General features: G+C 31.6%; 2 protein-coding genes across 2 annotated transcripts in view; one reads left to right on the top strand and one right to left on the bottom strand.

Moving 5' to 3' along the window:
- The window catches only part of LOC119828894 (basic proline-rich protein), a 12,451-nt gene extending 7,348 nt beyond the window's left edge, over positions 1-5,103 (bottom strand). The window contains exon 1 of the mRNA XM_038351199.1: positions 5,010-5,103. The gene's annotated coding sequence lies outside the window, so the exon portion shown is untranslated. The remainder of the gene's footprint in view (positions 1-5,009) is intronic.
- A 928-nt stretch (positions 5,104-6,031) lies between these two features.
- Positions 6,032-11,327, top strand: LOC119828992 (gamma-taxilin). The gene is made up of 7 exons (XM_038351338.1): positions 6,032-6,181; positions 6,724-7,053; positions 7,719-7,916; positions 8,261-8,545; positions 8,820-8,993; positions 9,251-9,367; positions 9,756-11,327. The coding sequence occupies exons 1-7, from the start codon at positions 6,116-6,118 to the stop codon at positions 10,320-10,322; spliced, it is 1,737 nt and encodes a 578-aa protein (XP_038207266.1). The 5' UTR covers positions 6,032-6,115; the 3' UTR covers positions 10,323-11,327.
- The last annotated feature ends 1,413 nt before the right edge of the window (positions 11,328-12,740 follow it).

Below are 12,740 nucleotides of genomic sequence, written 5' to 3' on the forward strand. Positions count from 1 at the left end.
TCAAAGTAAATTATATCAAAAATTCAAGTTTTAATCTCAAATTCGCATTTACCCTACCCATTTTCTTGGACTATTAGTTCGGTCGGAAAAGGAAAGTTTTTGAAGAAAAACTAACCTTGAAGAGTATGAAAAAGGAATGAAAATTTAAACACAAAAATGAACCCGCGTCAGAGAACCTAGTATAGGGTATAAGAGGATTTCATCTCTGATTGTACATGTTTAATGTTTTAAATGGAAGCTAGACTTCATGAAGACCTACAATATAATGTACATACATACTCAATTAGTAGTCCTTAATATTGAGCCAAATAAGTTAAGCAAACGTGGGATTCGACAAAATACTTAAGAATACTTAATACCACGGTTGAAACTTCGAGGCTAATTATTTTTCCAGACTTGGATTTTAATGGATAAAAAACTTGCTTATTTGTTTGTTAAGGTTATAACAAATTTTCTATAGTTAATGCAAGCTTTTTAACAACTAAATTGTCTCACTTACTCTTTTAGGATATACATAGGAAAAATTATATATGGCGATGCTAATCAGGATAATAAGTAAATCCATTAAATTGTATTATGACCGATGTTTCTATAAATATATAAATGTACAGATTGATTTAAATCTGTTCTTTTATAGAGGGACAAAATACGAGTCTAGGAGTGTGTAGCATACAAACATACAAGTGGAGCTAATATAAGCATATTAATTACCATTTCCGTTTACTATACCATGCTTATAATAGGAATCGGTCATAAACGATTCAATAAAAGAAAAAAAATAATAATTTCAAGTTAAAGTATTGTACATTAATATATGCACAAGTAGTTAATCTAGTAAGGAAATGTTATCTAGCATCGCTTTAATGTTAATTGACCTAGTCAGATCTAGTATGGATGCCCGTCGAGTGGTACTTACGAGTACTAAATAATTACGAACCTTGAGAGTACATTGCACTTCCCATATAATAATATCTTTATTTTATCAACGTCTCAAGTAGCCATTTGTATCTGGATAATAAAATTGTACAACAGGTCATCATGTATGCAATAAGACTAGCCTTTGTTTTTACTAATTCATCATGTATTTTATAGAGCCCTGATTCTGTCTGCGTTGCCCGGAGTAAAAAGTTATAATTATTAAAAAAAAAGAAAATTAGAACTTCATAACTTAGAAAAGAAAATGGGACCATACGGGGGGCGTCAGCTTTCAAACAGAAAAAGAACTTCAATATCGATTCATCCTGACACTTATGAGATAGACCATACGAAGTGCTGTATTAACGCATAAAAGTGATTTCTACCAGGCAATTGAGCAAAGGATAAACCGACCTGCTACATGGGACGGCGGTAAAACAAAACAGACGTTCACTTACAAATTAATAACGGGACAAGACAAAGTGTTTTGTTTTCCTTGAAACTGAGACAGTATCTCGCTATATTTTTGGCTGTTTATGGTATTTGACCTCGATGTAAGATACGAGATAAACCTACTCGATTACGCATATATCTTGGTACTGAATTTATGATGAGCATCAGTACTTAATGCTGAAGAACTCAAGCCTCTTAAACTTGGGAATAAATCGACAGTAGTATCCTCAGCGTAAAAAATAATATTTCATTTTCGGCAGGATTCAATAGCTACTTGGTTAAAACTTCACAAACTTCCACCGCAACATTATTCTTCAATTTCTTTAAGGCAAATGTTGATAACAATAATGATTGTGTAGTCTGTAGAGACTGTGTAGTTTTCTATAATTAGACTAAAAAAAATCCCTTGATATGTACCTAGAAAACTCATATCTCTATCTATATAGCAAAATGAATGCATGACATACGTGTATTGATTTATCAGGAACAACCCTTCAAATATCCAGAAAAACCCCCAATGACACGACCGCAAATTACAGGGAAAACCATGGAGCGTACATGCTAATCATCCCCTATTACTCATTACCTATTGTCTGAATCCATACAAGGATCCTATTGCGACAGAGCCTGATTAAAGCTCGTAAACTAAACTCGTAAACTTTTGGACTTCTTGCCTTTATTGTAGAACAAAACATTACGCAATAAATTCGATGGACACTTCTACTAAACGAAATTGTCATCATTTAAAAGCATAGAAAAATTAATTGTGGATTGTCTGCTGGTTAGATCTATCACAAAATATACCTATATTTCCTATATTCCCATACGATCTAAAGGGTTCAAGGTAAATTCGAAAATTCCGGATATAAATATAATAAAGAAAAATAAACCGATGGTAACAGTCTTATCAATGCGTAAGGGAAAACGCTTCACTGCGTGTTATCAATATATATAGCGTGGGGTATTTAGTGGGACAATAGAAGCCTACGGGATTGTGGGGTGTCCATAGAGGAAATACGTTTATATTTCCTCTATAAATAATCCGGCACTGTGAGTAACTAGATATCGAATAATGCAACACATATCGGCTTACCGGTTTTGCAAACCACAGCCTAGGAGACACATTGGAACGATCAGATCTGCCAATCAGGCCTTAAACGGTAGAGGATTACCGTTTTTGGCTTTACATATATATTGTCTATTGTTCAGATGATAATTTGTGTAAATGTTGCGTCTATGAACATAGAAATGTCGATAGTCGATACGCCTCGAAGTTTTGCAATTGACTTGTTTAAATTAGCTAACTGTCACTATTGAAACTTGACTTTTCAATAAATCCAGTTTGTACTTTGTTGAAGAGTGTTATACTAAGAAGAAATACATTTTTGCAGTACTAAAACCTATAAAAAAAATTAAGAAGATTTAGCCTTAGCTTTATTTTTGAGTCTATGGAAAAAAGTATTAACATAACTTAGAAAAAAATCTAAAAATGAAGTGAACATAAATAGCTTTTTATAGACAACTCCAGAGAGCTTTTAACATTGTAAGAATTAAAAATAGCTCAAACATTAGAGCAAAGGGTTTTGAGTGAATGCGTTTTAATTATGGTTAAGTGAATAAGAAAATAGATCAAGTGTAACATTAATAACTTGGATATAGAATATATCAGAAAAATAATTAATTATGGAAATTATTTTAATATTCAAAAGTCTTGCTTTATATAAACAATGCTTCTATTAAAGTAATATTAATTAAATTATTTTCAATACAAACTTGAATTAACATATTACATTACAATTAAATTTAGGTAAATTCTATAAATTAACTAGCTGGACCCGGCAAATGCTGTTCTGCCTTACTCTGATCATGTAGGGGGATGAAAAATAGATGTTGGCCTATTCTCATAGATACCGGATAAGCACAAAAAATTTCATCAAAATCGGCCAAGCCGTTTCGGAGGACTATGGCAATGAAAACTGTGACACGAGAATTTTATATATTACATTTAAATCCATTCTCTGATGATATCGAGCTATATGCTAACTGCATAAAATTTGATAATAACAAATGTATTAAAAATAAAATAAGTATATTTTTTAAGAAACTACCTTATAAACTTCATATTTCATGAATTTTTTAAACAAATATATTGTAGAAGATTTGGTCTCTGTTCTGTTTATAATAATTAAACTAGTTCAACCAATTACAAAAATGTATTCAAAAGAAAGAATATCTTAACCAAGTAGCCTGGCGAAGGCAGTTTTTTTTATTTATAACATTAGGTTACAGGATAAGAGTAATTTCAGTTTTAAAATAGTCACATAGAGCATGATTTAATTAGTGTACTACTCTATAATCTATGCTTATTTTTGTGGGAGCAAATTTGAATATTGTTTTTTTAGTTTGTATGTACTCTATCATAATACATTTTTCATTTTTTATTAGACCACATAATTATTATTGGCTACATTTTAACTGTAACCTGCAAAATTATATAAATTTATATACATATTTCATGCAGGAAAACTCTTGGCAAATATTTGAAAATATTTTTAACAAACAGACATTAGTTCAATCTCACACATAAATACTATTCAAGGACTTGGTACATTGTTAACTTTTGTGCATATAAGTATAACATAAATATGAGAAAATATAAAAAAATATATAGTTGAAATTGGCTTATAGTACATCAAACTGTCAATCTTTATTACTTTCTTATTATTATGGAATATGATTGTCACTTATAAGAGGCTAAAGTTAACACTATGAATAAGCATTTATGTACAAATGATTTTGAATTCTGATCTGATAACCAAATGATTGTTACATAGCTCATGTAAGCTTTCACAAACTGTTTAACATATATCCTTGTAAGATTTATGTTTAAACAATGTGTAATATATGAAATTATGAATCATATTGCATTTTAGTATGAAGCTAACAAGATTACTAAATTTTCTAGAGAAATAAAGAAAGTAATATTTCCAAGTAAGGAAATAATGTTAAAGAATGAGAGATAAGATATGCTAATCAATGAAATCACCGAAATTTTCACACAAATCGTGTCATAATATTATCATGGCATATAAATATACAAGTACATTAATGTGCAAGGAAAATTGCAAGAAATTGAATTATTACTAACGTCAACATTTTTTCAAAAATATCATTTTATCATGAATGCAAAAATAATTTAATAAATCAACACAACTTTATTTCCAATAATATCGGTAAATTATTCGAGCTAACTAAGAACTAAAGGAAGGACAAAGAGTTTTAACAAAGAACAGGGAAAGTCGGAGTTAGCGTAATTATTTGACAGCGACTAGTCATCGAAGCGGTAATTCGTATCTAACGGTGATCATGAGCAAGAGACTTTATTATAATGCAATTTATCTTTGCAAACATGCTAAAACGCCCATACTAACGCTAGATCTGCGGAGCTCATTGACCTCAAGTCTTGAAAAATAACGGCCCTATCAGATACTTTCCGGCCGGCAAATTAGCAATTCACTATAATATAAACTTTTGTATTCATTATATCATATTTGGTTGTGACTCAGATATGTTGCAAACAGGAGGCAGACACACTTTTTGAAGAAAAAGCTTATTTTATCACAATAAAAAACATTACTCACCTGCAAACGCTCACCTTCTTTTTGATAGAATGAAATTGAATTGATGCTAAAAAGAGAAGGCTGACGGACATTGACATTTGACGTACAAGTGTTGCAAGTATTATAAAATTAAACTGCATTTTTCAATGGGGTATCAGATTAAAGCTCTTTTTTTGTTGATAAAGTATAGTCATAGTTTATCAAAGTTATTAGGTACGGGTTCCATTGCAATTAATAACAACAATCTATCACTACCCAATACATGAAACAAAAAGCTTGTGCAAGATTAAGTTTAATTTTATACGAAAAGGCATTAGTTTTTAAGTAGCTTTAAATATCCATCTTCAATAATGAATTACCTATATTGTATTAGATCGACAAGGTAAATAAAATAAAAATATGTTACTGATAATTTCACATTACCTAAATATTGGTAAATTATTGTCCTTGCAACACACAAGTAATATCTGCAAAATACCAGTTGAAAGCAGATTTATGATACTATCACTACAATGAAATAATTTACGCAGTATTTTTATATATTCCCAAATTATATGATACAATTAAAATATTGCTTTAATCTGTCTTGTCTTGTAAAAAGAATTAATATGTACTATTTTATTAGGTTTGATGAACTTCTTACCGATTTACTGCAGTTCTGAACGAAAATTAGTGAGGTACTTTTTTATCGGATAAATTTTTGTTTTTGTTAAAAATTGTTTAAAATAATGACCTATTCCTAGGAAACAAATGGCCAATAGATAATACATACATTTATTAACCTACTAGGAAATGTTTTAAAAATGTATCCTTAAGTTACAGATACTTTCATTTAGTAATCATAAGAACTTTTCATCATATATATATTTTTTTTAATAAAAATATTAAAAAGTACGTCTCAGGTTTAGGGATTATTCATAAAATAATAATACGCTTTTGTACATATTTAATCTAACGTAAATAAAATTTATAAAATATAATCGATTTCTGTATTTCTGTTTAAATCGATACTATTTCGAATTAGCACTATTTTTAGCACATTCCTACAGGTATACATTTCGTTGTTTGGTGATAACGTTAAACTTCAGGTTAGAAATATACGAGAAATATACTAAAATTACATAAAAATGGAGGTTGTAGAGGAAGTATGTAAGGAGAATACAGAAAAACCTTTAGAGGAAAATGATACAAAAGTGAGTTTATGGGAAATAAAACTTGGTTTTATAAATAGAATACAAACCTATCGAATGTCGGTTTCCAATTTCATGTAAAATTTCAGTATTTCTTAGTAAGGAAATTAAATCAAAAAAAATAATTCAGTATTAGTCTGTTTGTACGCGGCATTCTAGGTTAATTTAACAATAAATAAATATGTTTTTTCTATAAAACTAACCTCTACATGAATGTTACTGGAATTGGCACAATGCCAAAACAGTGTTTACGGTATTTTTATTCCATGGCACATTTACACATGAGAGTCTTATAAGGGAAAGAATGTAGTAAATACCCTTTTGATGCATTTTAAATAATTTTTCATTTAAATTAAAAAGGCATATTAAATTATTTACACTTCATGTTTCCTTCCTTTATTAATTTAAATATATAAATTTATATGGATCATTGGAGATCACTAGCTCTCTTTAAATCCTTTATATTTTTTGGTGGATTGGATACATAATAAAGCATGTAGAAATATATAAATCAATAATAAATTGGCAAATTTCATATATTACAGGAAAAGCCTTCACAACCCCAAGAAATACCGAAAAAGACCAAAAAAGAAGACAGACTCAGTCGTGATGATAAAAATGTTGAACAGTTCATGAAATCGCTAAATTCCATATCATCCCCTGATGAGAAACTAGCTCAAGTGTGTAAAAAATATGTTCAAACCGCAGATGAGAACAAAAAACTACAGTTTTATATTAAACAGTCGGACAAACGGTATGCTTTATTGCTAAAAGAGAAAGAACAGCTGCAACATGAATATAATAAGACTATTTTGGTTAAGTCAAAGCTGGAGAATTTGTGCCGGGAGTTACAGAAACATAATAAGGCTGTTAAGGTATGTTCTAAAAGAATCCATGTTTATCTCTTCCTAAATATTTTAGTTTTAAGAGAATACATATATTAAAATGAATGTAATTCACAAAAGTTATGAGTTAATGCTAATAAGACTATTAATGTGGTTTTAAAAGAGCAAATCCAGAGTTTCTTAATTGCTCTTTTTTGAAAAACTACTTTGCAAACCAGTGGTAAATAGTTTATTACCATACTTTGATGATACAAAAGCACTTCTGAACAAAGTAGTCGAAACACTTTTGAGTGATGTTCTAGATAGAACAGTAACACTAGCCTGCTTCCTAGATTTTACAAAATTAATATACGAAACTTAGTGTGATTACTCAAATGCAGGTGTTTTAATGATGTCTTGAGATGCCCCTAAAGCAAGTGGTTTTGTTAACATTACGTTGAAGCATGTGCTTGCTAAATATTGTTTTCAAATTTCTGCCTATAATAAATGATAATAATGAGATGTAAGATATCCAGTGGTTATAAATTTAATGAGAACATGGAATTTGATAAATATTTATTGATAACTATAAGCTTTTTTAATTTGATATTTTTAATTAAATATCATATATTAAATGATTAGGCTTTTTTAATATGAATTTCCTTGGAGTGTTGAGTAAAAATTTTTTATGCGAGATAAATTTAATTAATTTCTAGGAGGAATCAATGCTCAAAATACGTGAGGAGGAGGAACGTCGTAAGGAGACGCAGGCAAAGTTTCAGAATACACTGACAGAGATCACAGCGCTATTGCAACAAAACAATGAGAAAAATGCCAAGTTGAGAGACGATAATATCAGCATGACTGAGAAGTTTAAGAGTGTTGTTCAACAGTACCAGTTAAGAGAACAACAGGTCGGTTTCAATACAATATGCTATATACTATATTTATTTTAAATGTCTAAATATTGTTTTAATAATAATATAATAGAAACTAAATTTATAATGATAAAAAAAAAATATATTTTATACCTAATATTGATACTCATTCACGGAACCACTTTTTAATTTTAAAAATAAAAACAACATGCAAAATAATAAAGTTTTATTTACATAATCATAAACTGTACATAATTGTAAATGCCTCCTTAATTTAAAAATTTTATACAAGTGAGGCTATTGAAGGGTATCTATTTTTCTTTTGAAATGTTTTAATTTAGTTAATTTAGTTTTTTTTTTTTTCTTATAATTGTTTACAGGTAGACAAAATGGCGAAACAAATGGCGCTAGAGTCCCAATTATCAGACGCGAAGCTCCAAAAAGCGGCTCTCGAGCATCAAGCAGAGAAGGAGCGGCTTCTGGCCGAGGCTGAACAGATGAAGATGACTCTCGCTCAGTACAGGTCCAAAATCATGGAGCTGCAGGGTACGGAAACTGCGTTGAAGGGCCAGCTAGCAGTGTACACTGATAAATATGATGAGTTTCAGAATGCACTGGTGAAGAGTAACCAGGTGTTTGGCGGGTTTAAGGAGCAGATGGAGAAGGTGAATATTCAGAAAATATTATGAGAAGCAAATATTTTGTTTTTACATTGATATTAAACATGTTGTTATCATTTAAAAATCTGTCCAATTTCTAGTTATATAGTTTATCATTTAATATATGAGAGTTGATATTTTTTCCATTATAATTAAATATTCGTGTTAGCAGTCAATTAATTTCCATTTTGGACAGGTTGTTGAAAGTAAGGGGCAATAGCTATGTTTCCGAAACGAATAGGTGTGAAAATTCAATATATATATTTATTTATCTATTCAGATGTCGAAAAAGATCCAAAAGCTGGAAAAGGAGTCGCTTGCTTGGAAGAGCAAGTGGGAGACCTCTCAAACAGCCCTACTTGATATGTGTGGTGAGAGGCAAGCTGGTGAGGAACGAGCAGCGGCAACTAATAGGCAGCTGCAGCAGATGCAGAGCTTGTGCCGGACCCTGCAGGTGAGTGGGGTGGAGGAGGAGGGGGGTTTGTGGGGTGTTCGATATAATATACCATATTATATTTATACTGCTCACAGACAGTCCCCGTCATCCTATTTTGAGTAGTTACTTATTATGTCAAATATTCAGTGATATCGAAAAGCAATGATTACACGAATCATCATAAATATAAAAATAAAATTTACAAATAACAGCATAAAATTTATATAATTTGTCTAAAATAGTATTGTATCAATAATTTTGTTAACGTCTTCCAGGGCGAGCGCACCCTCCTATTGAATACGCTGAAGGAGCACAACATCGAGCGGCCGCCGCTGCCAGCGCTGCCGCCGCCGCCCGCCATCCCACCAACTCAGCCGGCTAATGATGCTAAGGTATACTAAACACATGGAAGCGGACAAATTCGAACGAAAATACGTGTGTCCCGGTACACTCGACAGAACTAGACTAAGCAGAAATCAGAAGTCACATGAATTGGCCCCGTAACGCGTTACGTAACGATGCGATTTATCCCCCGCAACCAGTGATCACTTCGAAATGCTTTTGCAAACAAAATATGAATTGCATGTAAGATTCATGACAGTGTTACAAATAAGAATGTCTGTGTTTTATTTCATTTTACTTTTTTAAGAATTTATAAGTGGTCAGCTGCCTAATTTAGGCTAATTATTACAATCGAATATCGAACGAGCGGACAGCTTATATCAAATTTATTGAATAGAATCCTTTATTAATGTGTTATATACCTAATTACTATTACAGGTTGATGCTATGGCAGCTAACTGCGCTCAACTCAGACAAAGCCTTGCTCACTTACAAACACAACTAAACACACTGACGAACAAGAAAGAAAAAGAGGAATCTCCCAAACCAGAGCCTAAGAAAAAGTCGAAATCGAAGAAAAACAAGGCACAAAAAGCGGCCCAAGAAAAAGCAGAAGATACAGTAGTCAGTGAGGTTGTTGAAAAACCCAGTGAAGTTAAAGAATCACCATCAAGTGAAAGTCCAGATGAAAAGGTAGACAGTAACACTATGGAGAATCTCTTAGAAGCTATTAATGTAGCTAATGTCAACCTTTGTGACTTAGAAGTTGTGAATGATGATGCAGCAAGTGAAAAACCAGTAGTAGTAGCGGATAATGAAGAAATTAAACCAAATTCAGATAATGTTTCTAATGGTGAAGTTGAAAGTGAAAGTAAAGAATCAAATGTAGGCAACGGTGTTGAAATTGAATTAAAACCGGACGAATTAAAAGAGGATATTAAAGTAGAAGAAAAAGTTGATGTTAGTGACAATAAAACAGAAGTTGTTGTGAAAGATGATAAATAAGGACTGAATTCAATTTCTCCAGATACTGTGTAAATTTTTGATTGGGTTGATTTCATACTTCATGGTTGTGCCGATCGACCTAACACTAATAGTTAAATAGCATGTTTTGTTTTTTTTTTGTGTGGGTACTTTACAATTTAGAATCTAGTCAAAAATTGGGTATAGTGAGATGCAATTAAGAATAGGACCGTCAATGACCTCTGTGTGTCAATTTTAATGAAAATTATAATTTGTAAACATGTTCATTCATCTTTTTTGCATACCAACATAATTTTTAATAATTAATTTGAATGTCACAATACGGCACTGAGTCGATCCTATGCTTAGTTGGACCGCGTATTATATTAGTATGGAATAATATAATACGGATCCAGTTTGCAAAATTTAGTATTTGACTTATCAATACACAGTATTAATCCAAACAGTCGTCAACGAAGACGTTCATACGAATCAATGGTGCGGGGGGAAGGGAGCAAGGGAGTAACAAGCCCGAGCTACATACGCCATGTCGCTAGCAGCTCGGGAGACTATTTAAGGGCTGCTGCGCACATGTTTTAATGTTGTTTACATCATTACTTTATTTTCTATAAGTATTGAAGTGTGACAACCTTGACCTTTTTCAGCTTTTACTACGGGTATCAAATCAAATTCAAATCTAACATGATTACATTTAAATCCATAAATATGATCATGTTATATTTTTCGATACATTGTGTCTACGAAAAATAATCGTCCCTCCTATATAGGAATGTTATGCGCAGTATTAAATAATTTATCAATTATTTACTTTATCATACTGCCTAATTTAGAAACAGTAAGTTAATTTGTCTGATTTTTTCAAAACTCAAGTTAATTTCTGGGTACCTAGTGACCCAGTGACTTTTGATTAACAGTTGAATGTAAATAGTAGGTTGTTTGGAACATTTGTTAAATTTTATACAATTGTGTGATGACCACAGGAGAATTATGACTTGGTTTTTTGTAATAAAGTTTTTGTATGTGTCATTTGTGTTTCATTTTCTGCCGTGATCATTTTCCTCGCCTTTCCCAGTCCATTCCTTTATATCCGTCATCAATCCTTTCCCTGTCACTTAATGCCTCGCGACGCATTTGCCGAGTTCCTGCCTCTCCTAATGTTTACCGGCGGTGGGGAATGGGGATCGCTTTCCATCTACAACGAATTAAAGAACGAATCACCATCTCACTTCTCTAGTATTAATGTATTTATTCATTAAATTTGAATCTAAAGTCAAGCTATCTAAAGAATTTATATTATTATTGAGGAATTTATGTATGGTGTTAAAGAAAACATAAATTTAGCAGTTAAAAATTAATATACTCGGGTAGAGCTTGCAAAAGTTTAGTTTTATATTGTAAGTATTCAGCTTAAGTGTACACAGAAATTTTGAAAGAATAGAAAAAATTTGATCACGAGGCAGGATTCGAACCTGCGTATTTTGCCTAACCGTAGCAACGCCTAGCCTCTCGGCCACCCGTGATCCTGCCACAGTAATCGAATTTCTTCTACTCTTTCGGTTTCATGTGCCTAAAGGGGCACCCCACGCCATCTATTGAGATGATTAAGAACCATCACAACCAATACGAAACATTATTTCAATGATTACAATATTGTATCGATGGAACGCGGCCTTTGTTAAATTTAATTTTTAGTTTTATAGCATTGAAATGCTTTATAAATGAGAAATTTTGAAAGAATAGAAAAAATTTGATCACGAGGCAGGATTCGAACCTGCGTATCTTGCCTAACCGTAGCAACGCCTAGCCTCTCGGCCACCCGTGATCCTGCCACAGTAATCGTTTTAAAATTTCTCATTTATAAAGCATTTCAATGCTATAAAACTAAAAATTAAATTTAAGTGTACACAGGTTAAGAATCGGTAGTATAATACATTATTAAAAAAAGTTATATTTTCAAACATTGCCATTTTATTTACAAAAACAGAACTCACAGAATCCACTTGGTTCCACTACAGATAAATTGAAATTTGAGTAATAAAAATAATGCAACACAGAAGTTTTGTTATAAATGAATTCAAATTTAAGCTAAAAATAAAATGCAGCCTTCACCTCTATGTTGTCAGCTGGATTTGCGGAAAGTGAAATCGATCTATGGGCAAAGCGTGAACTGAGTCCATTCTATTTGGTAGTATTATTACGTTCTCCTTTGATAATACAACATTCCTTGAAGATATCTAAACGAAAAAAATACAAAAGACTATTGAGTATATCTTTAGAATCAATATATCGATAATATTTGTCAAATTTTAAAATGGTTTGCCGCAATTTATTTTTTAATTTTTTTCTTCTCATACTTTTGTCTGTTGTACCAAGGGTTGCATAGCAGGTCGTCGCTGGCTTTTTGTGTCTCGACTCTTGAATATGTATTTTGTGTAGGTT

The sequence above is a fragment of the Zerene cesonia genome, chromosome 9, assembly GCF_012273895.1.
Source record: "Zerene cesonia ecotype Mississippi chromosome 9, Zerene_cesonia_1.1, whole genome shotgun sequence".
Taxonomy (NCBI): Eukaryota; Metazoa; Arthropoda; class Insecta; order Lepidoptera; family Pieridae; genus Zerene; species Zerene cesonia.